The sequence below is a fragment of the Pseudorca crassidens genome, chromosome 18 (genome assembly GCF_039906515.1).
Source record: "Pseudorca crassidens isolate mPseCra1 chromosome 18, mPseCra1.hap1, whole genome shotgun sequence".
In the NCBI taxonomy this organism is placed as follows: domain Eukaryota; kingdom Metazoa; phylum Chordata; class Mammalia; order Artiodactyla; family Delphinidae; genus Pseudorca; species Pseudorca crassidens.
In genome coordinates, this window is record NC_090313.1 from 11,524,894 (window position 1) to 11,551,715 (window position 26,822).

General features: G+C 52.3%; 2 protein-coding genes across 3 annotated transcripts; one reads left to right on the forward strand and one right to left on the reverse strand.

Annotated features, from left to right (window-relative positions):
- Positions 1–603: 603 nt before the first annotated feature.
- Positions 604–5,889, reverse strand: ZIC2 (Zic family member 2). The gene is made up of 3 exons (XM_067713908.1): positions 4,166–5,889; positions 2,230–2,393; positions 604–2,057 (listed from the first exon to the last, which is right to left on the reverse strand). The coding sequence occupies exons 1-3, from the start codon at positions 5,238–5,240 to the stop codon at positions 1,689–1,691; spliced, it is 1,608 nt and encodes a 535-aa protein (XP_067570009.1). The 5' UTR covers positions 5,241–5,889; the 3' UTR covers positions 604–1,688.
- A 9,682-nt stretch (positions 5,890–15,571) lies between these two features.
- ZIC5 (Zic family member 5) lies at positions 15,572–24,497 on the forward strand. Of its 2 annotated transcripts, none has more exons than XM_067713906.1 (2): positions 15,572–17,177; positions 17,367–17,510. In XM_067713906.1, the coding sequence occupies exons 1-2, from the start codon at positions 15,731–15,733 to the stop codon at positions 17,375–17,377; spliced, it is 1,458 nt and encodes a 485-aa protein (XP_067570007.1). In that variant the 5' UTR covers positions 15,572–15,730; the 3' UTR covers positions 17,378–17,510. The 2 variants fall into 2 exon arrangements, with proteins under 2 accessions (XP_067570007.1, XP_067570006.1); XM_067713905.1 differs by lacking the exon at positions 17,367–17,510 and adding an exon at positions 21,820–24,497 and having other exon boundaries at positions 15,575–17,177.
- The last annotated feature ends 2,325 nt before the right edge of the window (positions 24,498–26,822 follow it).

Here is a 26,822-nt window from a genome sequence, read left to right on the forward strand (position 1 = left end):
TATTTGTCACCTTCCTCCCTTGAACATCGTGCTTATTGGTGAGCAGCGGCTGGGCAGATAAGCAGGATTTCTTGAGCAAGCTCTCTGTTTAAAATTTCAAGAAAAAAACTTTTAGTAGAAAGGGGCCCTTAAACTATAATCATTGAGCCAAGTTCAAAAACAAAGTACTCAGCTCAGTTTTAAACATGCAATTAAAAATAACTGTACCTCAGCTTTTCAGAGGGAGGGAAAGGAAAGGGGGCAGGGAAGAGGGAAAACAAAGAATAAGGAAATGTTTAGTGCTCTTAAATCCAGTCCAAATAGCTGAAAGAAAGGCATTCCCTCAGATAATGGAGCCATTAGAAACCCTGAAGGTTCCTGCCGCCATTCCTTACAGGGGATTTCCAAAAATTTAATTCACTCTCAGCTACCACACAAAGGACAGAGAAAATAATTTTGAGACTTTCTGCCAAAGGGGTAGTTTGGCCCAGTTTCTAGCATACACCTTCCTCCCCAGAATGCGAGGTGGTGCCTCCCATTCAATCAGGCAGATGATCCAGACCCATGTCAGCCCTCAGCTGCCTCCCCCCCATTTCCTTGAATAAGTTTGCTAGAAAAAAATAGTATGTTCATGCAGTTTCAACACATTTTATTATATTTCTGTATGCATTACTCTCAAAACATATCACAAGAAATGATCAAACCACTTAAAACCTTCAAATAAAAAATCTGAAACAGTTTATGCCCACAATTGTACATATTTATAGTTAAGAAACATTCTTTATAAATATTGTTTCCTCTGTAGCAAGTTAATACCATAATTTAATTACAAATGGATAAATATGGTAACGGGTATTTACAGAAGGAAGGGTGTTATTACGGAAAAAACTAACGGCACGACGTTTATTCCCCCCCCCCACCAAAATCTTTCATACAGGAACTAACAAATTGAACTTGCAAACGCACTAAAACATCACATGTAAACCCAGCTAACAGAAAAATACATTCACAAGCGTTGGTGGTGGTGATGTGTGAGTGCTGTGGATCAGCATGTTGAAGAAACAGAAGGGAGACTTTGGCACGGCTTGTTTTTTCCAGTCTATAGTTGCATGAAGTTTACAATCAAGTTGCCTCATAAAAAGGAACACAATATTCAATACCACAATACAAAATAAACCATTTTCTTCCACATTACTTAAAAAGAAACCGGGGAAACTAAAAAGAGAAAAGAAAAAGCCCATCACTTGGGGAAGGGAAGGGAAGAAAGGCAGGAGGAACGCAATCCAGAGAATTACAAATGGACAAACTTCTATACACCAAGAAGCCATTAAAACCACGTCGGAGAAGGAAGGAGGAGTCCGCTATGTACAGTTTGTCAGAAGCCTGGGAAAGGGGCGGGAAGGAAAGCGCGCGTGGGGGAAGGCATGGAGGGTTTGGTTCAATTTTTTTATGGGTTTTTTATTTCTTATTTTATATTTTTAGCTTCAGAGACTCCGGAAGGGATCTTTTTGCTTTTCATGCCTAGATTAGATTTAGAAAAAAAAAAAAAAAAACTTTAAAAAATCCTTCTGCTGGTAAAATCGTTTCCATCATCATAAAAATCAGATTCGTAATTTTAACAACACGGTCACAGGGTGCCCTGGGCGATCGCCACCGGAGGGCTGCCGCGCCAGGGTGGGGACCGGGAGAGAGAGAGAGGCCCCGGCCTCTCACACGTACCATTCATTGAAGTTGGAGGAGAGGCCGCTGTGGCCTCCGGCCGTCCCGCTGCCCCCGCCAGAGCCGCCGCCGCCGCCGCCCCCGCCCGCCCCGCCGCCTCCCCCGCCGCCGCCGCCGCCTCCACCGGAGCCTCCGCCCGCGCCGCCGCCGCCCGAGCCTCCGCCCCGATGCACCGCGGACGCCGCCGCCGCCGCCGCCGCCGCCGCCGCCGCTGCCGCCGCCGCCGCCGCCGCCGGGGAGAGGTTGGAGCTGCTCTGGGGCTCGGCGCTGGGGGACACCAGCCCCGGGGGCGTGGACGACTCGTAGCCGGAGCTGGCGGCAGGGGAGGACTCAGAGCCCTGCGGGGAGGACTCATGGACCTTCAAGACAAAAGCCGGGAGGGGAGACCAAAGGGGACTGGGTGTGAGTGCAGCTGCTGTGGGGCCGGGCGCCCGGGAGGAGCACCCCCAGAAATGCCCCCTCGAGGCCCCAGGGAACCCTCGCCTTCCCGGGCCGGCCACCTCGCCCTCCTCCCGGCCTCCCCGGTGGTACCTTCATGTGTTTCCGCAGCGAGCTGGGGTGCGTGTAGGACTTGTCGCACATCTTGCACAGATAGGGCTTATCGGAGGTGTGGACGTGCATGTGCTTCTTCCTGTCGCTGCTGTTGGCGAAGCGCCGGTCGCAGCCCTCGAACTCACACTGGAAAGGCTTCTCCCCTGTGGACACGAACATGGGCGCTTGCTGCCGACGCCCAGAGCCCCCCGGGACCCGCACCCACCCCGGAGGGGGCCAGGCCTCCGGGAGGAGGAAAGAGGGGCGATAAGGGCCTGGCTTCCTTAAACAAGGCGGATCCCTTCTGTGGCAGAACCAAGACGAAATTAACTGCCTTGCCACCTGACAGTCGTGCTCATTAATTTCGTATTTTACTTTTCTTCCAGGCTGACCCGCATTTCCTCAAATTTATGACGAATGTGGGGTAGCACCCCACTCCTGCCTGCCTTTCTATAGTGCTTCTTGGATTCGCAGCTTCTAACGAGTTGGTCTCACCCTGGAGAAGCTGTTATTATGACAAAATATTTGGGGCATTATCAGAATCACACAGGCTGCTGGGCTGCGGTCGGTTTCTCTCTGGGGCCAGTAGGCAATTACGTTTGGAGTTGTTGTGTGTTGTTTGGGGACTGTGCTGTGGATAGTGACTTAGCCAGTATTTTTCGTCCAAAATTCTGCAAATTGATAATCCTAGGCTCACTTCCAGTCTTTTCAAAGAGAAGTTGGGAAAGAGATAAATATCAGAGGTAAGGCAGCACCTGGCGATTGCAGAGAGGCACAGGCTGGGCAGTGGGTGTGGGGGGATCAGCAAAGGCTTTCAGAATCTCCCTGTTTAATTTTCTGGCGGTCCCTGCATCCTGTTGCCAGAATTCCAAATGCTTGGAGTCATTTAGAGGTGTGAGAACTCAAACATTGTTCCACTTGGAAAGGGGACCATTTAACGTTAAATTCCATTAGCACCTAAATTGTTTGTTAAAGACATCCGCTCAGACGCAGGACTCGAAAGCGAGCATTTCATGCAAATAGATTTCTCAAATTTTAAACCTTGTTAAAAGCTTGTCTCGCACCTCGGCTCCCTCCCTTCCCGGAAGAGAACAATAGGCCGCTGGCGCATCCCCACTTCGGAGTAAATATTGACGGGGGAAGTTGCTAAAACATTTGGCTTTCTTTTAGGAAATCGTCTGGCACGATTTCGGCTGGGACCTGGTCATAGATGAATAATCTATGAGGCGAGAGGCGCGTTCTTTCTCGGCTCTCTCTTCTCACGCGATTGCCCCGCGGGGCCTCGCTGCCCCGGGCTCTTGCTGACCCGGTTGTCGGTCCAAGTTTGGAATCGCAAACCCTCTGGTGCCCATTAGAGAATTTCACAAACTGCTGCGAACCCACCGTAAAGCCCCGCGACCCACCTCGAGACGGGCTTTAAAAACGAGAAACGCTTTACAGCTTCGGCTCACACCAGACTCATTTTTAATGGGAAACAGTCCGGGTAAGGACGTTTGGACCCCGAGTAAAAGAAGTGGGAAAACACACAAGCCACTCAAACGCACACATCCGGAGCAGAAAAGCACATTCAGACAAGCTGGCAGAATCCTCTCTAGGCTCGATTCCCGGGCACCAAGTTGGAGAGCAGTTTTATTTTGTGCGTTCTATTTAGTACGGAAATTATTAACCGGGGCTGAGCAGACCAAGCGACTGCCATCACCCAAAGCATACCTTTGACGTTACCGTGATCATTTAAAACTCAATTTCCGCACATGGAAAAACCCAACCCAATAATATTCTTTCATGCTCCAACAAAAGCAAGCTGCTGGCTCTCTCGCACACACAAAAACATCTCCCATCCCAGGGCAGGGGCTGGCGGTCGGCGCGTTTCTCCCAGCCAACCAACCACGGCTTCTCTTCCCCTCTACGCCCCGTCCCTGTCCCGACCCGCGGTTACCTGTGTGGGTCCTTTTGTGGATCTTGAGGTTCTCGGAGCGCGCGAAGACCTTGCCGCAGCCCGGGAAGGGGCAGGGGAAGGGCTTCTCGCCGGTGTGTACGCGGATGTGGTTGACCAGTTTGTATTTGGCCTTGAAGGGCTTGCCCTCGCGCGGACACTCTTCCCAGAAGCAGACGTGGTTGCTCTGCTCCGGGCCGCCGACGTGCTCCACGGAGACGTGGGTCACCAGCTCGTGCATGGTGCTGAAAGTTTTGTTGCAGCTCTTCTTGGGGTTGCTCATCTGCTCCGGGTCGATCCACTTGCAGATGAGCTCCTGCTTGATGCACTGCTGCCGCATGTAGCGGAAAAAGGCACCAGGGTGGTGGTGGTGGTGATGATGGTGGGCGGCGGCCGCTGCCATGTTCATACCCATGTTCATATTCATGGGGCCGTATTGGTTGTGGAGCTGCGCCGCCGAGTAGGGGTCGGTCCGCGGGCTGGCCACCTGGCGGTACTGATCCGAGCGCCCGAACACCTCGCCGGGCAGCCCGAGGCGCATCTGCCCGTTGAGCACATTCTGCGAGCCGTGCGGCCCGTGCTGCTCCGGGAGGCCAGGAAAGAGGAGGTGGCCCTGTGCGTCCGAGTGTGCGTGGTGCAGGCCACCAGCTCCCGGCCCGAACAGCCCATGCTGCCCGCCGCCCGGCGCCGAGTCGCCGAAGCCGCGGCTGCGAAACAGGAAGTCCCGGGTGGAGTTGAAGGGCGGCCCAGAGTAGGAGCCGACATGCGCGGCATGGGGCCCGAGCGCGGCGGCGGCCGCGGCGGCCGCGGCGGAGCCGGGGTAGGCGCCGGGGCCCTGCGACGTGAACGCCGAGCTCTGGCCGGGGGACAACTCGTGCGCGCCCGGGTTGAGCTTGAAGGCGCCCATGTGCGCGGCCGCCGAGTCCACGAAGCCGTTCTGCGCCGCCGCCAGGCTCAGTTCGCGGTCCTGCATCTCCGCGGCCGCCGCCGCCGCCGCCGCGGCGGCCGAGTGGTGATGGTGGCGCGCGAAGCTGCCCACCCCGATGGCCGGGAACTGCGGCCCCGCGTCCAGGAGCATGGCCAGCGCGTCTGCCCTCTCCGCCGACCCCGGCGAGCCCCGCGCCTCCTCGGCTCCAACTCCCGCCCCGCGCGCGGTACGTTCAGCGGCCGCCCGGCTCCGAGCGCAGGCGGCGGAGGTGGTGGCGGCTTCAGGCCCGGGAGCCGCGCTCCTGCGCCCGCCGCCTCCGCCGCCGCCTGGATCTGCCTCGGGCGGCCAGGCGCGGAGCGAAAGCGCGGAGAGGAAGAGGAGGAGGCGGCGGCGGAGGAGGCGCGGGAGGAGGAGGAGGAGGTGGTGGAGAAGAGTCCAAAGCCAGGCGGAGAACCAAAGTGTATTAAAGGAGCTGCGGCGGGGGCGGGCAGGGCAGGGGAGGCGGGCGGGAGGAGGGAGCGGGAGGAGGTGTGGGGAACTGAGCGGAGAGGGGGGTCGACGGGGGGCGAGCGCAGCGGCCCCCACCCCTGCGCGCACTCGCGCGCGCACGCACTCGCTCGCACGCCCGGCGGCCCCGGGGCCCGGCAGCGCCAAGCCGCGCCTGCAGAATGAAATCACAGCAGCCGCGGGGCCAAGGTGCCGGACCGCGGCGGCCGTGCACGGACTAAGCACGCTGGCGAGGCGAGGTCCGAGGCGACCTCCGCGCTCGGCGCCCCGGCCCGGCGCGCCCGCGGCTCCACCTGACCGCGGCGGGGGAGCTGGGGCGCGGACGGAGGCCGGGCGCCCTCTCCGCGGCGCGCTCTGTCGGCTGCTCCCTCCCCCGCGGCCCTAGCCGCGCCGCCCTGCGCGCGGCGGTATTGTTCGGCTTCGCGGCCGCGGTATTTAGCCCTCCTCGTCCTCCGTGCTTGGCATTGGCTGCGCCTCGTGTAGTAAACTGGCAGCGGCTACGAATTCCCCCAGATGAAGGAAGCTGCCGCGCCGCTCCCTCTTTCTTTAAGTTGTGCGGGAGGAGGAGGAGGCGGGGGAGGAGGGGGAGGGGGCTGTGGGAGGGGAGAAGGCAAGCGGGGGGGGGCGGGAGGAGGGGAGGCTGGGCTGGAAAACAATAACAACAATAAAAAAGTGTTTTCTAGCTCGCTCCCTCCCTCTCGCCGGTCGGCCCGGGACACTGGATCCGGAGCGGGCGGCCGCACCCGCGAGAACCCAGCGGAGTGCGCAGCCCGAGCAAACGCGAAGAGGCCGAAGTAGGTTTCCCGCTTTCGGCTGCGGTGGACTCCGTTCGCCACCGCCTCCGCCTCTGCCTCTGTTTATTTCAGTGGGCGCCAAAGCCGCAGCCTTTTATTTTTTATTTTTTGTCCCCTCCTTTTCCTCTCCCCTCCCCCCTCGGCCCCGCGCCTCCCACCCAGGTCTCCCTCCTTCCCTCGGGCTTCAGGCCGGGCCTCCCGCTCACACCGCCCCTTTAACGGCGGCTCCCGCCCCGCCCGCCCTCCCGGCGCCGCCATTGGCCGCTGAGGCCCCGTCAATCCGGCGCCCCCGCCCCGCGACCGGTCCGCCCCTCCTCCCCAGCGCCCCTCCTCCCCAGCGCCCCTCCAGCTCCCCGCCTCCCCGACTGCTGCTGTTGGTGGCAGCCCGCCGGGTCTGCCAGCCTACCGCTCTTCGCCCGCGCTCCTGGCGCTGCGGCTCCTCGTCCGGCCGGCCGCGGCGCTCCCGGGAGCCGGGCGGCCCGCATCGCGCGGGACTGGGCCGCGGGGTCACAGCGCCCTTGGCTGGGCCCGAAAGGGACGCCACCCTGCTCTCGCGCCCTTCTGTAGAGGCCACCGATTCCCCGGGGACCCGAACCGCTCCTGGCGGGCACCTAAAGCGGGCACCCCTGGTTGCCCGAGAACCTGGCTAGCAACCAGGCCGCGGGGCGGGAGGTTCTGCATGCCGGGACGCTGCAGACCCGGGCCTCCCCCTTCCACCGCCCCTGGAGGGCGCCGCGGGGAGCGGCCCGGGGGCCGGTCTCCTGCCCGGTTGGCACGCTCCTTGTCCGCGCCCATCCCCCCAACACACACTTTGTCAACTTGTTCTGTGGTGTTGAAAACACAGGTGCGGGATGGAGGGCCTAGAGAAAGCCAGGCGTGCCCCTTCCTCCCACCCTCCGGACACTCACCCAGACGCCGCCCTCTCCCCGGCCGCGGCCCCCAGCCGGAGCTCAGCGCGCTCCGCTCCCCCCGCCGCTCGCGTCCTCCTGTGATTACGGCTGTAAACACTGGGCAGCGGCCCCCGCGAGGGAGGTGGTTGTTTGGAAGTGGTTTAAAGATGGTGTCACCCTCGGGGTGGATGCCCAGAAGCCCGGGCCTCTGCCACGGTAGGGTGGGAGGTGTGGGGACGCCCTAGGCGCGCGGCCAGGCAAGGCTCAGGCTGCAGTTTGGCCGAGGGTCAGGCTCAGAGCCTCCACAGAAGAAATCTCCAGACCGGTAGGGCTTAAACCTTCTAGAAGACATGTATCAAGCCTTCTCCAGGAGCGGGGACCACCCCCTCGAGGCGGTGGCGGGCCCGAGGCTGCTCCCCGTGCTGCGCGGGGACTGCCTCGCGGCCCCGGGGCTCCGGTCATCCCCCAGGCCCCCGGTTGGCCGCTGCGGACATTTCCTGTCCTGCCGCTGAAAGCTGGCGCCCCGGAGGTAACCGGAGAGGGACCGGCGGGCCCGGAGGCTGCGGAGGTGTAAATGGAAGGCCTGAGGCCAGCGCCTTCGCCTAGCTAGAGTGGGGAACTGCTTTTTTATTTATTTTTTCCTTTAAACAAATCTCTGGGAGTTGAAATAAAATTCAAGTAAGAGAAAATAATCCACACGCATTTCAAAATTTCATGTTGAAATGCAATCAACAAAAACGCGGGAAGACAACTCTAGCCGGCGATCGCTGGCTGAACTGGGCTCTCCCGCGCCGGCACAGGCAGCCTCTCCCGGCCGGAGCGGGTCTCTCTCTGAAGGTCGGACCGGCCGCAGCCCCTCGCATAAGGGGCCCTATGCCCTCCCGCTGTCCCCCTTCCCTGCCTGGAGGGGGGTGGGAGAGAAGGAAGGAGGCCGGGGCATTTTGTCTGAAAGCCAGGGAGTTTGCCTGAAAGCTGGGGATTCTCGACTTCTCTGAAGGGAGGAAATGTTCCTCTTCTCCACACACCTCTCTCTATGTCGGGGGGAGGGGGAGGCAAATGCCAAACTGCCCTCCTAAGCGGAGAGGGACCTGAGAGACAGAGACGGAGACGGACTCCAGGCAGGAAGGCTGCCCTGCTACAGTGAATCTATAAAATTGCCCGGTGCACAGCCTTTCACACTTGCTTATTTTATTCATCAATATGTACGGCGGGGGAATTGGAAAAGCTTACTCCAAAAGTGTTTCCAAAAGAAAATATTCTCTTAGAGACTGGTCGTGAGAATAGCGATCCTGCACATCTCCAAACCTCACTTCCCTTCCTTCTCCCAAGCCATCAGACTTCTTCAAGTCCTCCTGCCTCCGCACTTTCTCGCCCCCGCTGCGCGCCTCTGCCCCTCTCCTCTCCGCCCCATTCTCTCCTTTCGCTTCCATTCCTCTTTGCAGCGCCCATTTCGGGCCGGCGCCGCTGGGCGCTCGCTGGCCCTGGGTCCGGGGGCCGCGCGGCCGGGTGGTGGGGTGGAAAGCTAATTCCCGCCGGAGACCCTGCGGGCTGGGCCCTCCTGGCTATTCTTTCCGGGCTCCAGTTCTCCTCCCTCTGCACGACACGGAGGAGCTGAGCCAAGTTCAAAGTCACGTCGCCGTCCCCTCTTAGAAGCGCTTTATTTCTCTACAAACTGCAAAACCCCTTTGCCTCAAGACACAGTTTTGTTTTGTTCTGTTTTTTTTAAAGGAAGGAAAGGGGAGAGAGAGAAAGAAAGCAAGAGAGAGAGAGAGAGAGAAAAAAAAAAAACCTGCAAAGGCTTTCAGAGTCATTGCCTCAAAAGTACATTTGCGCTCCTTGGCCGAAGGAAAAAAAGCGGCGAAGCTGAGTTCCGCGCCCTGTGAGTGAATTCAGTTTTTCAACAGGTTTCTAGAACGGCCCGCCGTGTCGGGGTCAGACCCTCGGGACCCACAACTGTCCCCATCGGGCAGACATGTACTCTCTTTGTAAGTTTTCCAAAATTGTTCTTTGGAGATCTCACAGAGCCTGCGCCGGGCTAGGCCAGCGAGACTCCAGGCTTTGCTGCATGTGGATGGCCCTGTATGGCGGGCCCCTGGGTGCCAGGGCTGGCGTCCCTTTCCCGGCAAGTGGAGAGAATGACAGTGTAATAGATAATTCGGGTTGTCTTCAAAAAAACAGAAAATCCCATCAAATACTCATTCACTGAACACCTTGTTGCGGTTTGTGGGCTTCTGTAAAGTGTTGACTATGATGAGAATTTTGTGTACATATACATAAAAACAATGCAAATGCACACACAACATACTCACACACACACAGGTGTATCTCGTTGGCCAGGAGAAACCAAAAACAAACAAGCAAACAAAAGCGATCTTTGAATTGGAAAGCAGAAACACTCGGTGACTATACCACTCAAACTTTTAATTTTCCTCTTAAGGAAAGGGATGGAGATGGGGGAAGAGATGGGAGGGAAAAAAATGTGGAATCAGCTGTCTATATACACTGGACAAAAAAAAAAAAAAAAGAATTTCACAGGATTTCAGCACTATCCTCTGTATCACAGACTCATAAATTCAACAAGATCATCAACAGGATATTAAGTTGCAGGTCACCTTTGATTCAGCCTCTCAGCCACTCCTGGGCTGGGCGACCCCTGACCCATGAAGGACCACATGTGTGGTGGGGGACCCCCCTCCCCCGTAAAACTCACCTAGAACAAAAGATCTTTGTCCGAGGTTTAAAGAAGTGTAATGTAAAAGAAGGGGAAATCTGTAATGTAAAAGAAAGGGAAATCGTGAAAATCTCAGCCAATGTTGTAACTTTTAAATACCATTTTTAAGAAGGGGGAGATTTAGTGGAGGTGGGGAGAATCATAGGATAAGGCCCTCTCTAGTCTGCTAAAAGAACTTCTTTCTACAGTTAAAATTTACTGTTCTGTAACTGGGCCTATAAAAAGTGTCTATATAAAATAAATCCTCACCAGCAGTTTAGTGTTAGGGATGCAAATGTTTGTGTATTTGTCATTAGGGACTCAGAAAAAAATAGAAGCCAACATTTCTAGGTGACAGTGGTTGGTTGTGCTTTTGCAAAAGTAAGAGGACTAATTGTTCTTACTTTGTCTCCTTTCCTGATGGGAGAGTTTCTACTGCTGTAAAACAAAGCAAAAACAAAAACAACCCCCAAAACAGAAGGCATTAGCTTACTTCAATGTGTTTAATTATTTTGAGGGCCGTTACCCTTTGGGCTCCCAGGAAAACTACATCCAGGGAGGCTGAATACCGGTGACAGGCGAGCAGCTTTCCAATAAACTGCAGTATTATTGCAATAGACTTTGTAATACAATTTATGCTGTCATTCATAAATAACAATGCCATATGTCAACCATATTGCTTACACAAGTAAATCCGTCAACGTGTCACTATTTGATTTATCTCAACAGCTTCTTCAAATATTGAAGTATAGATATTGGAAGGGGTATAGAATGGGGAGAAACTACCCACAAAATTTGAGATTAAAAATAAAAGCACAACCTCTCCTCCTCCTTTATCCCCCATCCAAAAACATTCTAAAGGATAAAGCATGAAGGGGAGGAGAAGCACATCTTGGAGCCAACATAAAGAAATATTGGGCGTTTATACGAACTGTGAACACGTAAGGGGGTTTCTGCTTCCTGTGTGGACCTTCTAAGCATTTTAAAAAAGACAACAGTTAGACATTTCCCAAGAAATTACCAATCTTAATTGTCGAACGTGCGTCAGAGGCCATTCTCCAACAACCCTCATCCCTGAGGGTAAAAATGATTGATAACCAAATGATAATATTTAATGACAGGTCAATTTTACTCAACTTATATTTTCGTAGTGGGGAAGTGAAGAGAGCCGTAATTTTTCAAGGGCTTTTAAGCACTAAGGTCAGGTGGAAATGGGATGAGTCCAATTCTTGAGTGTCCAAAACAAACGAACAAACAAACCCCAACGTTTCAATTATGGTCACATAACCCAAGCTTCTGGGGTTTTATGTTTGGCTTTGTTTTTAATCCTCATTAAGTCCATGTTCATGGGACAGGGATCAAAAACTTTATCAAGAAGCACATTTTTGGTTACTCTTAGCCTCACACATAGCCGTGGAGTCTGAGGATTCAGCTCGGGCTCAGAAGGGCGGGAAACAGAGGCAACCCTCCGAGAAGCTCTCAGACAGCTGAGAATTGCGCGGTGCTTCCCGGCACCCAAGGCCCCAGGGCTGGGTCGCAGGTCCCACGAGGTCAGGTCACCAGTGGTGAGGGCTAGATGGTGGGGATCTGGTCCCTGCCGAGTGCAAGCCGGGCAGGTGGCCGGGTACCTCATTGCCTAGTCGCCACCTGGCGAGCTTGACTTGGGGAAAAGCCCTTGAACCCAAAGTCCTGATCACTTCCGGCCATGTCAAAGTTCAACTAAAATGCAGTTTTTGTGGGCCCCTTTGCTCACCTAGCCCCGGCTTTAGAGAGGACTCCTCACTCCCTCTTTCATTGTCAGCTGATAACCCTCCTCCTCCCAGTTGAGCACCCACTGGAGCCCTCGGGCTGGGCTACAAAAGTCCTCTGCGCCCTCAAATGACTCGGGGCACCCTCTCCGCCCTTGAACCTGCCTCTGGAGCAGCCCAGATGGCACAAGGCTCTCCAAACCCGCCGGGCACCCTCTGCAAGGAGGCCGCCCTTGCGGAAACCACGCGGGACGGGCGAGCCGTAAAGCAATTGCAAAGGCAATAAAAGGCAACTCGGTGGGTCCCCCAGCTCCTTTCTTGTCCACCTCACTGTCCCCAGCGTACCCCCTCCCCTCGCCTGCCGAAACAATCAAACAAAGGCTCAAAAGCCAGGAAATGTCCAATTCACTTCCCTTAGAGTTTATTAATTGCCCACACCCATCGCAAGGAAACTTGGCTATGTTCAGGGACGAACGGAGGGCACCGGGGAGCCACAGACCCCCCTTGGCGCAGCGGGAAGCCGTGAGCGCCCGCCCGGGCATCCCCAGAGACCGGGCTCTGCCGCCTCCTGGCAGCGGAGCGCGGCGTGGCCGCCGGGTTCGGGCCGGCTCGGCGTTTACTGTCCCTCTCCACCCTCTTCCCGCCTTTGTTTGGGGCCGGGAGCCGGTTGGGGTTCGGGGTGCAGCAGAGAAGGCTGGAAATCGATGTTCCCCCAGGAGCACCTGTCGACCCCACAAAGGGCGTTTCCACGGATCGTCACGTTGCTGCCCCACATAAGCACCTCCGCTGCAGAAGTGCAGACAAGGGCATGGGTTTTGAGGATCCACCCTGACGACCAGCACCACCGCGGAAATACGGGGCTAAATCCACAGAACTGGCATAACGACTTCTACAGCCCCCTGCTTAAAAAAAAAAAAAAACAAAACAACCCACATTGCTGTTTATTATTTTCTTCAACGTCCTAGAAACTGTTGGTATTTACTTAGGAAGTGTGACACAGTTATTGGGTCCTTAGAAACTCGGGATGTTAAGGGGTTTTAATTTGGCTCCCAAATGGCTTGAAAAAGAACCAGCGCACCTGGGGTCAGGCGGGTCATCACAATAACAAAAAGCGCGTCTACAAAATAAAAAGCTCTTTTATAAAGAAAGGCAATCCCGGAAATCCACTGCGAGCCTTCCTGATGACCATCTAGCTAGGCCTATTCTCAGGTTTAATTGGCAGGCGGTTTATTGGCGCCTTATTGGTGTTGATTGAAATTTTGCTCCCAGTTCTTTCTTTGAAGAATTAGCATCTCAAGTCGATTACCTGAGTCAATTATCTTTTTAGGGTCTGAGTTTGGTCATAAATTTGCAAATATTCATTAAACACACTTTGTAAATATCTCTTTCTAATCGCTACTCAAATCTCTAACATTTCCTTAAAAAGTCTTTCTGTTTTAAAGCTTCCATAAAAAGAAATTGATCAGGAAGCTATATTTGAATTAAGACATATTAAATAGATGACAGATACATATCACGCTGTGTTTAACAAGAGTTGTACAAGGAGGCGGGTTCCAGATTCCGCACGGCTCTGCTGCACCATTATTCACATTTTTACAGCCTTTCCTTCATGCCTTCACCCATTAAACCATTAAATTTCAGCAATTCAATAAAACAAAGCAGTTATAATTTTGAGGAAAAGCTATTTTGAAGGAGGTGGAGGTACCCATTTTATTGCACAATAAAAATGCTCAACAGTCTATATTAAAGGCTAAGTTGGGTTTATTTTCTTCTTTCTTTATTCATTCTTTCTGTTTTGTTTTGTTTTGAACTTATAACCTGCAGGATTGAACGCAAAGCTGCCATTATGGAAGTATTGACGAGTATTGCTAAAAAATTCAAATAAAGGAAATATTTGAAATGTTCTGAGAGGAAATGAAGATAGTGATGACAATTCCACATATGATTCTTTCTCCATAAAGCATTCATAGAAATGACACTGTCCTCCCTCCACCTTGCCTAGGTGGCTGGAGACCCTTTAAGTCTTTGAAAATTGTGGAAGGACTCTTCCTCTCCAAATACAGATGTGGATTTTGTCACTGCTGTTTATTAAAAACTTTTCGTTGTATTTGCACTCATGCCTCTCTTATTTCCCCGTATTTGAGCTTCATGAAACTTAAAGAAAATGCCCATTTGAAATTTGATTGTACTATTTTCTTTGTTTGCTTGTCAGTTTTATAAGAGAAATGACATTCCCAAGGCTCACAGGGAAATTCCCTGTTAAACATTGTTAGCACCAATGTAAATGGGCTACCGAATCAGCTCTTTTGAAAATAATTCTTACCACTTCTCAGGACGATCTCGCAGATGATGGCTTTATGTAGTCTTTAAAAATAAAAAAAAAAAAACTTGGACAGTAAACGAATTAAGCTGGTAACATGTTTGACTGTATCCCAAAAGGAAAAAAAAAACACTTTTTAGTCATTATCCTCTTTTTTTTCAAATAATTTTATTTAGGGCAGGAAAATAAAAATTAAAAACCCTGAGCTTAATTTTTGAGCATCATGGAACATGGCAAAATTTTAAGGTGTTTTCTTGTTAAAACTGAAGTGACACTCTGGGGCAGTAAGGACCCTAAAGTGTGAGGGATGTCACATTTCTCCGCCCCCCCCCAAAGTGATGCAAGGACCTATTTCACTTTTTAAAAAGATTTGATAGCAACTCGCTTGAAAGGGATGGGGCTCACTTTTTTTTTAGAGTCAGTTTTTATGGTTTTCAAGTAAAACATCTCTCCTGCTAGATGAGCTTATTAGAAAATAACAGGATAAAAGGTCATTCTATCAGCATATAAACCGCAAAGATACTGATCCAATAAAATGATTATTTTATTGGATCAATTCTAACTTGTGGTCCTTTCAAAGAAACTGAGGCACCCATGTGGAGTGCGTTCTGGACCGGAAGGAGAACTTCTGCTTAAAGGATATCGTTTATGTAGCCGCTTCCCTCTGGAGAGATGCTGTTTGGCCTGCCCTGCCACTGTTATCTCCGAGAAGCAAAAGTTAGAATCGCTGCCCGATGTTTTTTGCCCCCCGGTAGATCTAATTGGAAGTGGCAGATCTAGAACCGATGGGCAGTGAGATTACACTTCGAGCCAACTCCTTTGAACCATGTTGAAAAGGATCCCATGAGCTAAAAAGTCGAGGTAAAACGGTTCCTTTGGGGAAAGATTTTTTTTGACTTCACCTGGTGTTTTGCAACCAATAGGATTTTAATATCCTTCCTCATTCCATCTACTGTCTGTGCGCCCTCTGTGAGCGCTCGGTAGATTGAGTGTCCTTCCCAAATAAGAAGTTTCTAGTATCACCTCTACGAGTAGGATGACGGTCATACATCTGTTCACCCTCCTCCCCCAGTCAGCAGCCCGGAGCTCTTCCAAAGGAAGGGATGCTGCATGCAGTGAGCGAAGGCTTTTGAATTTGGGGGCTCCCCCCGCCTTTTGCTCCCCGGGGGGTCCCCAGCTCAGAGCCTCCAGGCGCCCTTCGGCCGCGTGCCGGCGCACGTTCCCCGCAAGGCGCGTCATGGGAACGCGGGACGCTGCGCGCGCAGGCCCGGAGCAAACTTTCTGCAAGTGCAACTTGGGAATCCCTGGGGAGGCGGGGACGCAGGGCTCGGGGAGAGGAAGGGGCGCGAAGCGAAAGCGAAGGCGGCCAGGAGCAGAGGGGCGGATGCCCGCTGAGCCTGAAAGGGAGCCAATCGGTCAGCCGCGGCTGCTGCCAATCACGCGGCTCCCTCCAATCCCACCCTTGCTATTTCCAAAATCTCGGTCCCACTGCGCAGCTCAAATGTGGTGTCTGCTCTGCCAGTCGCTGGAGGACAGAGTGGGAACGGGAATAAGCAGAGTTCGGAGGCTAGGACAAAGAAGTTAAAGAGCGCCTAACATATACATGTTTTTGAAGGCGGGCAGAGGGAAAAAAGTCCCCCCAGTGAGGGCCTGTGAGTCTGTGTAGTTCTGATGGAGACCCCTTTGAGCAAGAGGAACCCGCCAGCGCTGAGATTAGCGGATTTGGCAACAGCTCAGGCCAGGCCACTTCAGAATATGACAGGCTTCCCAGCGCTGGCCAGCGCGGCCGCCCACTCCCAACTCCGCGCCGCAGCCGCGCACCTCCGCCCTCGGGACCTGGGCGCTGACCCCGGCGTGGCCATCACTCCGCTCGGACCCGAGCACATGGCCCAGGCGAGCGCGTTCGGCCTCAGCCCTCCCTCCCAGGCGCTCCCGGCACAGCCCGAGGCCCCAGCGGCCGCCTCCCGCGCTGCAGCCTCGGTCTCGCACCCGGGCGCCGGCACCTACCCTGGCGGCGGGGGCAGCGGTAGCGTGCAGTCCTCCGCGCCCGCGCCCCCGCCCCCAGCCCCTCCTCTTCCTCCCTCCCTTTCACCCCCTCCCCCTCCTCTTGGCCTCTCGGGCTACACCACCACCAACAGTGGCGGCGGCGGCAGCAGCGGCAAAGGCCACAGCAGGGACTTCGTCCTCCGGAGGGACCTTTCCGCCACGGCCCCCGCGGCGGCCATGCACGGGGCCCCGCTCGGAGGGGAGCAGCGGTCCGGCACCGGCTCCCCCCAGCACTCGGCCCCGCCTCCCCACTCGGCCGGCATGTTCATCTCGGCCAGCGGCACCTACGCTGGCCCGGACGGCAGCGGCGGCGGGGGCCCGGCGCTCTTTCCCTCGCTGCACGACACGCCGGGAGGACCCGGCGGCCACCCGCACCCGCTCAACGGCCACATGCGCCTGGGGCTGGCGGCAGCGGCGGCAGCCGCGGCGGCTGAACTGTACGGCCGCGGGGAGCCGCCCTTCGCGCCGCGCTCGGGGGATGCGCACTACGGTGCGGTGGCGGCCGCTGCAGCCGCCGCCTTGCATGGCTACGGAGCCGTGAACTTAAACCTGAACCTGGCGGCGGCGGCTGCTGCCGCGGCGGCCGGACCCGGGCCCCACCTGCAACACCACGCGCCGCCCCCGGCGCCGCCACCGCCGCCCGCGCCCGCGCAGCACCCGCACCAGCACCACCCCCACCTCCCAGGGGCGGCCGGGGCCTTCCTGCGCTACATGCGGCAGCCAATCAAGCAGGAGCTCATCTGCAAGTGGATCGACCCCGAGGAGCTGGCCGGGCCGCCGCCGCCCCCGCCCCCGGCCGGCGGCGCCAAGCCCTGCTCCAAAACTTTCGGCACCATGCACGAGCTGGTGAACCACGTCACGGTGGAGCACGTGGGCGGCCCCGAGCAAAGCAGCCACGTCTGCTTCTGGGAGGACTGTCCGCGCGAGGGCAAGCCCTTCAAGGCCAAATACAAGCTCATCAACCACATCCGCGTGCACACCGGCGAGAAGCCCTTTCCCTGCCCCTTCCCGGGCTGCGGCAAGGTCTTCGCGCGCTCCGAGAACCTCAAGATCCACAAGCGCACTCATACAGGTGGGTGTCTGTCCCCGGCCGCGCCGCCGCCGCCGCCTCCCGCGCCGCCGCCGCTTCTGCCGCTGCTTCTCTTCCTCCTCCTCCTGCTCGCCTTAATTTTTCCCTCCTTCTGCTGCTTCTCTTCGCATACGTATAACCCGGACATGTGACTTCTTTTTTTTCTCTCCCCCCTTTTTTTCTATGAATAAGTAATTCGATAGCACACACAGGCCCCGCGCTGGGTTCCCACACGGTGGAGTCTCCAGCGCTCCCGCAGCCCCTCCGCCGGGACCGGCAACGCGCTCCAGCCGCCGCCGCCGCCACCCCGGAGCAGAAGCAGCCACCGCCGGAGCAGGAAGGCGCCCAGGACGGTCGGCAGCCCCCTTCCGCCCGGCCCCGGGAACTTGGGGAGGGCGATGGGGAAGGAGGGCCGGAGCCGCCCCGGCGGCTCTTCCCTCCCCATCGGATGTCAGGTCCCGCGCGGTCGCCGTGCTCCAAAGAGCGGGCGTGCGAGGGGCGCGTGGGATTTGCTGCGGTATTGGGGCCGCGAGGCCCAGCTCGGTGTGGCCCCTCCTGGAGGGGAGAGGGGACCCTGTCCCTCCGGGGAGGGGTGCAAAATGCGAAAGTAATGCGCCCTCGGGCTTCCGGGGACCTTCCCCCTACGCACACACACTCGCCCACCGTTACACACCCCACAGTACACGTTCATGTGCACACACACCACACGAACAACTTCACACACCCATATGCCCTCATACACCCCTCCCTCATTTCTGGAACGTCCTTGTGCCCTGATGACACAATCACACTCATTTACACACCTTCATCTACACCTATACGCACACGCGCCGTCACACAGTTTATCACACATGCCCTAGAGGGTGCTGGAGAAATTGGGTTCTGTCCATTTAAAGGAAGGTTCTCCTTGGAGGAGGACAGGGCGAGCTGCAGAGTCTCCAGCGGTCGTTGGGGCCTACCCCCCCGTGGGACGTGGAAGGAGCCCCCGGCACTCTGGGGAACCCTCCCGTCCCCACCCCGAGCCCTGCCGTAGGGGGTGCCACGGCCGCGGCCTGGGGCGTGGGATGTCGCCAGTGGGCCGTGTGGCCCTTGGAACAGACGAGCGCGCTGGGCAGAAGCGCTGATGAGCGCGAGTGCAGTCGGGATTTATAGGGACAGACAATATTATCCCTCGGAGGACACTTTAGTAGAGTTTACATTCAGTAATTACTTGGCTGATTTATCGGCGCGGCGACGACGAGGAGGCAGCGCCGGGCTTGGGCCGCAACGCCTGGCCAGCGGCCGGGGCCGAGGCCACTGGAGGAGGGGTGAGGGGCATCTGCGTGAGAAGCCGGGTCCAGGGGCCCGAGGCTGGAGCCCCGGGCCTTGCTTCTGTCGCCGGTACCTGACAGGCCTCCTGCGGACTGGCTCGCTGACCGGCTGGGAGCGCGTTTTCCCCCGAGTTCCGTTTGCCAGCCCCTTTCTTCTCTAATCGGGATCAGTCCGACTTAATGATTTTGCCAAAAGGAAGCGTCCCGCAAGGCTCTCGTAAAAACTCCCTGGCCCGCTAAGCCAGCTGCTGGCCCCCGTGCCCAGCACTTGCCGACGGGACAGGGGCCTGGGGCTGTGAGCGGGACGCGCGGGGCGCGCGAAGTGAAGCCGCCCCCAAAGGAAACCCCTAAAAGCGGAGCCCGCGACCTCAGGCCCTTCCCGCCTTTCCAGGCCTCGGAGGGGAGTAGATCATCCCTTGGCGGGCAGGGGGCTGCCCGGAGGTGAGGGCCGTTTCCGCCCGGGTCAGGCAAGGAACTGGAAATTGCGCGGCAGCTGACCGGGTGTCGGCTCTCCGGCCCCCGGGGACAGGCAGCCTCCCGCCCCCCTCGAGGGCGGGCCCCAAGGGGGCGTGCGCGCGTGCTGCCGGGGGCGGAGACCCGGGCGCCGAGGGAACCCGGGGCCGTTTTGTTTTCGGGTTCCTTGTGCGCAAGGTTGCATTCTCGCCTGGCTCGCGGCGGCTGCGTGGGCCTCGCCGGGTCCCTCGGGCAGGGATGGGAGCGCCTTCGCGTTGATGCTCAGACCCGCGCCGGGTGTTTTGGGCCGTCCCTGGGCCGCTAAGCCACTGAGCACTGTGTCCAGAGAAAGGCCAGGCTGGGCTCCCTGCCCCATCACAAGGCTCTCCCTTTTTGGGGGTTACCCGGGATCCCGGAACGGCTTGATCAAAGGGAATAATCCCCGGCCACTCCTGAAGGCCCATTTCCTGACCCACGTGTCCCCAATTCCATTTATAACCTTCCTCTGGGCTGGACTCGAGTTCTCACACGTAGCTTCCCTCACTCTCTAAAACTCTGTAAGTAGTTAAATTCTGACGTGACCCCTCTGTCAGAATCTGAAATGTAAACATTAGGGTCTCTCACCCTTTCTAGGCAGGGAGAATTTGCTAACTGCCCCCCTCCCCGTACGTAGGCCCCCCTGAATAAAAATAGGCAATTCTATCACCCTTTCTCTTTTTTCTACTTTCTTCCATCTCTCCTTTATCCCTGCTTTTCTACCTTTCTTTCCACTCCGTATCTGCCTTTTCTGGGTCTGATTCTCCCCCCCACCCCGCCCCGGTACGCGGGCCTCTCACTGTTGTGGCCTCTCCTGTTGCCGAGCACAGGCTCCGGACGCGCAGGCTCAGCGGCCATGGCTCACGGGCCCAGCCGCTCCGCGGCATGTGGGATCTTCCCGGACCGGGGCACGAACCCGTGTCCCCTGCATCGGCAGGTGGACTCTCAACCACTGTGCCACCCGGGAAGCCCCTGGGTCTGATTCTTAATGCTTCTCTTTCAACATGTGCAGCCAGCAATGTCCAAGCCATTTATTCTGCACAATCCAAGATACTTGGCTTGTGCAGAAACATAAGAATTCTAAAAAGCAACATTGCACATTTGCATAGGGTGAATAAAATTACTTAAACCTCCATGATGAAGAAAAGCTGATTATAATTATTTTTGGAAGAATGCTATATTAAATTAGTATTAGCCAACTTAAAGTGGAATGTAGAAATCGGGATAAATAACCAGTGTTTTGATAAAACTCGGTTAACTGTTTTTGTTGCAGCCCCTCTACAGAGAATTTTTAAAGGTTATGATTATCACTGCATTATGTTGTGTTTTTCCCTCTCTTCATGGCCCAAGGCAGGAGGTATATTAAATAATATAAATATATTATAAATATTAAATGATAATATTTAATTTTGCTTTAAAGCAGTATTTCCAGGTAGTATATGTTATATTCCAGGCATCTGAATACTTTTCAGATGTGCTAACGTACTCTGGCATTGAAGCAATTAGCATTGATGAAATTAAAAAAGAAAATTACACTGAAATATTTGTACAGGAAAGTCCACCACAGAAATTTATGTACACTAAGCTGTCTTAATAGTTGTTTGGCTTTTTAAAAAATAAATTGTCAGAAACCAAGGAAAAGACCATATCTTGTGTGTCACCAGAGTAGCTGCTGAAATGTAGAGAAATTCAACTCTATTTTTTAAATCATTTAAATATAAGGAATATATTTATTATACCACAATATGTATGAGATAACATGTTCAGTTATGGACTCAAATACATCAAGTTCATGGATACTAAGGGGAGGGGGAAAATTCATAGTTACCTGCTGTCTTCCTGTTTCTGCTTTTTAATACCAAAGTGTAGTGTGGCTGCATATCTGCTCGTCTTACTGAGCATTTCCACCACCTGGACCTTGGGCCTTGTGTTGAAAGGCCCTGTGCTCCTGGGGTGGGTAGGGCAGCTTAAAGGGGCGATGGGCCCAGAGACTCTGGTAAACAGTCGATCTTTTTTGGTTGTTAAACAGTGTTAGAATAAGAAGTCTGCTTATGCCATCAGGGGATGCCAGGTTCTGGCTAAGGCTTGTAGTCTTTATTAACGTTTGTTAAGGTTCTGTTCCTCTAGGGTCTCAACTGCCCAGCAAGTTGTGAGGAAAGCTGGTAGAACGAAGAGGGCAACAGCCTATTCTCTGCCCAGCTAGGCTTATAAAAAAATCTGGTGGTGGGATCATGTTTTTCACAGACGTCTTTATTTCTGGAGAGAACAGGATTTTGGTGTATTTCCTTTCCTTTCCCATCAGGGAAATCCTGGGGAACACTCTGAAACAAAATGCCATTATTATAATTTTACTGCATCACCCCCAGTTTACTTTTAATTGAGAATATGTGTTTGTCTTTTTTCTCTTTTTCTTACGGTCTTCACCCAAGCTGTGGCTTTGGAAGTATTTTATCAGCATTTATCTTGACAGGGGATGGGCTTGAATTTTTGTGTGTATAGACCCTGAGGGAACAAGGATGCGGGAATCTGGGTCCTAGCTGGATTTCAGTGTTAGAGCCTGGACCATGCTCTAGCCATTCTCACCTCGACCCCTATGGTACTTCGGGGTTGACATCCAGCCTCTCGCAAGCCCAGGTCCAAGGAGAGCCTCCAGGCCAGGGGACACCAGGCCCATCCCCGCAGCATCCCTTCCCTGTTGCATCCTGGAACATGGGAATTAGGAGTTAGACTGGGAGTTGGTCTTCAGGAGGATGGGAAGATGCATCCTCATGTCTGCTCTAAGATTTCTCTCTCAGGTGAGAGGTCTCTGAAAAGCACTTGTTAACCTTTCCTATGTTTTATTGCAGGAGAAAAGCCTTTCAAATGTGAATTTGATGGCTGTGACAGGAAGTTTGCCAACAGCAGTGACCGAAAGAAACATTCCCACGTCCACACCAGCGACAAGCCCTACTACTGCAAGATCCGAGGCTGTGACAAATCCTACACCCACCCGAGCTCGCTGAGGAAGCACATGAAGATTCACTGCAAGTCCCCACCACCCTCTCCAGGACCCCTGGGCTACTCATCGGTGGGGACTCCAGTGGGTGCCCCCTTGTCCCCTGTGCTGGACCCAACCAGGAGTCGCTCGAGCACTCTGTCCCCTCAGGTGACCAACCTCAATGAGTGGTACGTTTGCCAGCCCAGTGGGGTCCCCAGTCACCTCCACACCCCTTCCAGCAGTGGAACCACTTCTGAGTCTGACGACGAGGAGATGTACCGGAACTCTGAAGGCGTGCGGACCATACATTAGATTTTATTAGTAATAATAATAATAAGTACAACAATGAGTGGGAGCCCTTGGACCGTATCCTAACCTGAGACAATGCCGAGGCTGAGACAAACTCGTGACTCAGACTTGCCACCGGGTCTAATTAGCCCTATTTATTCAGTATGAAACCCTATGGTGTTTGTACATTTAATTAATTTAATTAAGATATTTGGGTTTTTTTTCCCCTTAGAAAACAAACAAACAAAAAAACCCAACCAAGCTGGACTTGTGTGTTGCAGGGGCACAGGACTGAGAGCAGGTTGTACCACATGGAAAATGAATGGAGAGATTAGTGAATCGAGACACACACTGCCAATGCCATATATATAGTTTTTACAAGGGTGAGAGAAAGAGCATTAAGTCAGAACTCAACACAGCACCAAGGCCCTTTGCATTTCCTGGAGTGCCTCACGAACGCCTTTGACACCGTCATGGGCTTCTCTGGAGCCTCTCTGCCTCCTGCTTGGGCCCTAATTCTGCAAAGGCCTCTTGATTGTAAACCACACACGTGCTGCATTGCCAACAGATCTTGGACTGTACCTGTGTCCAAAAATATTTGTAAAAACCCTTTAAGTTCTAATACTTGTAATTTTTAATTTCCACTCTTTTATTACTGATCTCACCTAACACAGTATTTTTATACAGGATTACTTCTTCAGTACCCTGCTTGTATGGTTTTTTTTAAAAAAAAGATGCAGCAACCTAGTACATCTCCATGTATTGTGCCACCGTGATTGTTCCAGCAACAGTGGAGAGAAGAAAAAGCTGCTGCGGTAGACAACTGTGAAACTGTGATATTTTATAAAATAGAAGAAATTCAAGTGCTTTCTTTTTCCTCTTTTTTTTTTCATCTGGAATCTCAGAGCCTGCCTCTTTACTCTGTCCAAACTTCTTGTGTAATAAAGAGATTATGTTTTAGATCATAAGTTCTTTGGGATGCCAAAATTAACAGGCAAGTGTAAGGAGGTGTGATGTTGGCAACATGCCTATTTTGGGGGGAAGGCTGTTGTTTTACAAACAGGGCAATCCCTCTTTTATACTGTTGTATCGACCTTTTAAAACATCTTTACTTTTCAGTGCTGGAAGTTGCATTTTAATGCATTTTCTTCCACCTGAGCACTCGGAACTCTCCCACTTGCAAATGACAATGTATGACCTACATTAAAAGAGGAGAGGGAGTTGCTATACATATTAAAAATTTTAAAACGTTTATAGTTACCACCAAACACTGATGAATGTGTGACCTTTGCCAGAGCTGTCAAGCTAGGACAAAAAAGGTCAAGGACCTAGGACAGTAACTCTTAGTTTATTTTCGGTTGGTACAACAAATCTCGTGTGCAAAACGTAGTCCATCATAAACATGATACAGATATACTAAAGAGCACTAATTTATCCTCAGAGACCCTGAAGACACCCCCTTCCCAGGGTTTGTAGAAATTTGTTTTGTGTGCTGTGAGTGGTTGATGTACTCTTGTTGTCAATAACGTGTATGTGAACACTATTTGTACAGTTGAATTAATTTATTTTCAGACATCATCCTTTTTTTTTCCTGGAAGAGTTCAAAGCACACCAAAGAATTATATTATACATTTTGGTGAAAGATTGTCATTTATGATCTACGATTTATTTTAAAAAAAAGAAAGAAAGTGGGAAAATATATTTTTAAGCTTACTTGAATGAACAACGTAATGTGAAAACCAGGACTCTTCCTGCATGTCTCTTTTGCATTGTGTTGATGAGATTATATATAGTTTATAGATATATTCTATTACTAGTACAGTGCATGGTGCTGTCACTTTGAAAGCCTTTCAATGTTGTCTTCAGATTGTTACAGTGAATATGAAACATGCAGACCCTCCTTTATAAAGAAAAAGACCATAAAACTTGAATATAAAATAATTCTACATTTTTAAAGTTTATTTGATTTTCATATTCACTTTCAAAGCTCTTTCAAATAGACAAAATAAGATGAGGTATGAACTTCGGGGGGATAATTTATGTATCGTAAACTTATTCGAACAAAATATTCCTGATTTATAATTTGTTTTATTTATACAACTTTTTCAATGGTAGTTTGCACTATTCTTTATTATGCTACAGGTTTATTTATTATGAAACAAAGGAATATGTATTTTATGTATTTTGCCATGCATTGGTTAACTCTCTGCCACAGATTTATTGGTTCCTGATACACCTAAAATAAAAACATAAAATGTGTACCTCCAATAGAAAGCAAGAATAATTATGAAGTAAAAAATTTAATAAAGGTATTCTTCATATGTATTGCTTATGTTTTACGTGATGGCACGTAATGCCATTCTCTTCCAGACAGAACAGGTTGCTCATGTAGTAATCAGAAGGTTCTCTTCCCTTGATCTCTTTATTTCTTCACCCTCCCCAAGCAATGAAATACTTTAACAGCTTGGTCTCATTTACAGTCTAATCTAGAAAGTACAGTATATTTATGAAGACTAAGCCCTGCAGGTTGCACAGAATGGTAGCATAAATCTTAGGGGTTACTGCATTCATTTGTTAAGATTAGTAATGTCCTTAGTGATCCTAATCAGTGGAGAGCTGAAAAACAAATTTTAGTATTTCTTTGCTGCCCAGCCTCTAAAGAAAAAGGGTAAAAAAGAACGAGGAAAAGATAGAGAAAGGGACAGTGAGACGTTTCCAGACACAAAGAAGATGAAAGCAGAATCCAGAGCTAAGATGGGTATGGAGTTAAACACATCCTGAGTGAAGTTGCGTAGTGGGCATCAAACACCTCGTGTATCAGGTGATAGGATCAGAACCCAATTTTACTGTGGTTTATTTGGAAGTTGAGTGGAGATAAGTAACTTAGCATTTTGGGGCAGGTGTTAAGGAGAAATGAGCTTCATGGCAACAAAATGCCCAAGTGGCTTAAAGTAATGCGATTGGCTATCCACATAAACAAGGCTGAACACTTGCTTGTTTTTAGGTTGGCTGATACAAAGCTGATAAAACGCAAGTAGTTAAAAACAACTGGTAGTGATGTCAATAAACAGCTCTCCAAAGGGTTACAGTGGTTTTTTAAAGTCAGGTTTGTTAAATGTAGTAAAGGTGAAACAGGTTGCAAAGGGTTGTTTGAAGCCAGGTGACAGTAACCAGCACACGAAGGAGAAAAACACTCGTAAACGAAGGCCCCAATCAATGGGAAGACTTGCAGCTCTCTAATGAAGATTCTCGTGAAAAGAAGGGTGACACAAAGCCACCAAGACATGAATCATTCATGGGAAATAAAAAAGATAAAAGATATCTGACAATGAGCAGAACCTTGTATAGCGTGTATAAAACAAGTTTCCCCTTCTTATTTTCTGCTTTAAAACGCACAATCTCCCACTCCCAGCGTTCTCTGTCCAGAGTCTATAGAGTTAAAATTGACCACTGCTCGTCCTGCGCCACTTCAAAGTAATTTAGTCCAGAACGGAAGGCTTGGCGCTTGGACAATCTTCATGGTGTGTTAAGATTTCTATGGCAATTGGCAAGCAAGACGTTCCCATCTGAATATGTCTCAAAGAAAGCCACTTATTGACACTAAGTTGGCTATCATCAAAGACTTCATCTTCCTAGGCAAAACGTGGCCCTTGGGGTCCTTGCAAACACTGTTTAAATCATCTACCTTTGTTTTCCAGGCTAGGAGGATCTTCAAACACATGATTATTTGTAGTTTATGTATATTTTCCCCCATTCAGGATGTTCTTTGGTAAAACTAATGCTCCTAAAATCTAAAGTATTGAGAAAGAACTTGAGGGTGGGAATTATATTCTTTTAAGGAGTTGGAGATGGCCACACAAGAGGGATAGCCCTGGAGACAGGAAAAGAGGAGGCCCAAACTCCTTGAAAGCTAAGGCCCAATTATCTGTGACATTGCAATTTTGCCATTTATATCTTGTATTTTGTGGAAGCTTTTGGAAACCACAGTGGTTCTGTCTCTCTATCTGTGTATCTCTCTCTATCTGTCTGTCTGTCTATTATCTATCTATCAGTGTATCTGCCTATCTCTTCCTCTGTGAAAGGGGACAAGAGATGTTCACCTGAAGTATTTGTTATTCCAGTTTGGCTAGGAAGTAGAAGTGGGGAGGGGGCTGCGGAGACAATCTGATTTCTCAAGTGACCACTTTAAGTCAGAGGAAAGGAAAGCTGAACACGGGAAACAAAACAATCCAGACACATCGTAATACTTTCAGCCTGTCACATCACACTGCCCGCTGGCCCAAACACCCACCCGTAGTCTACCAAAATAGACTCATGTCCAGGAAACCCACCCTTCCAGGGCTGTAGGGTTGGAGAAGGAGGCCCACGGTGAGACGGCCATGGGGTTGCCAGCACACTTGCCCTCCCGTGAACAAAAACTCACAGCAACTCATACTCTGTCATCCCCACTCCTACGCCCACGCACAAACACTCAGGAGCACACATTCACACACACCGCGAGTGCCTAATCAGGCACGGAGAAGTTCAAAGGCATGTTCTTTGAAATTCAAAGTACTGCTTTTATGGTACATCCACACGGAGCGT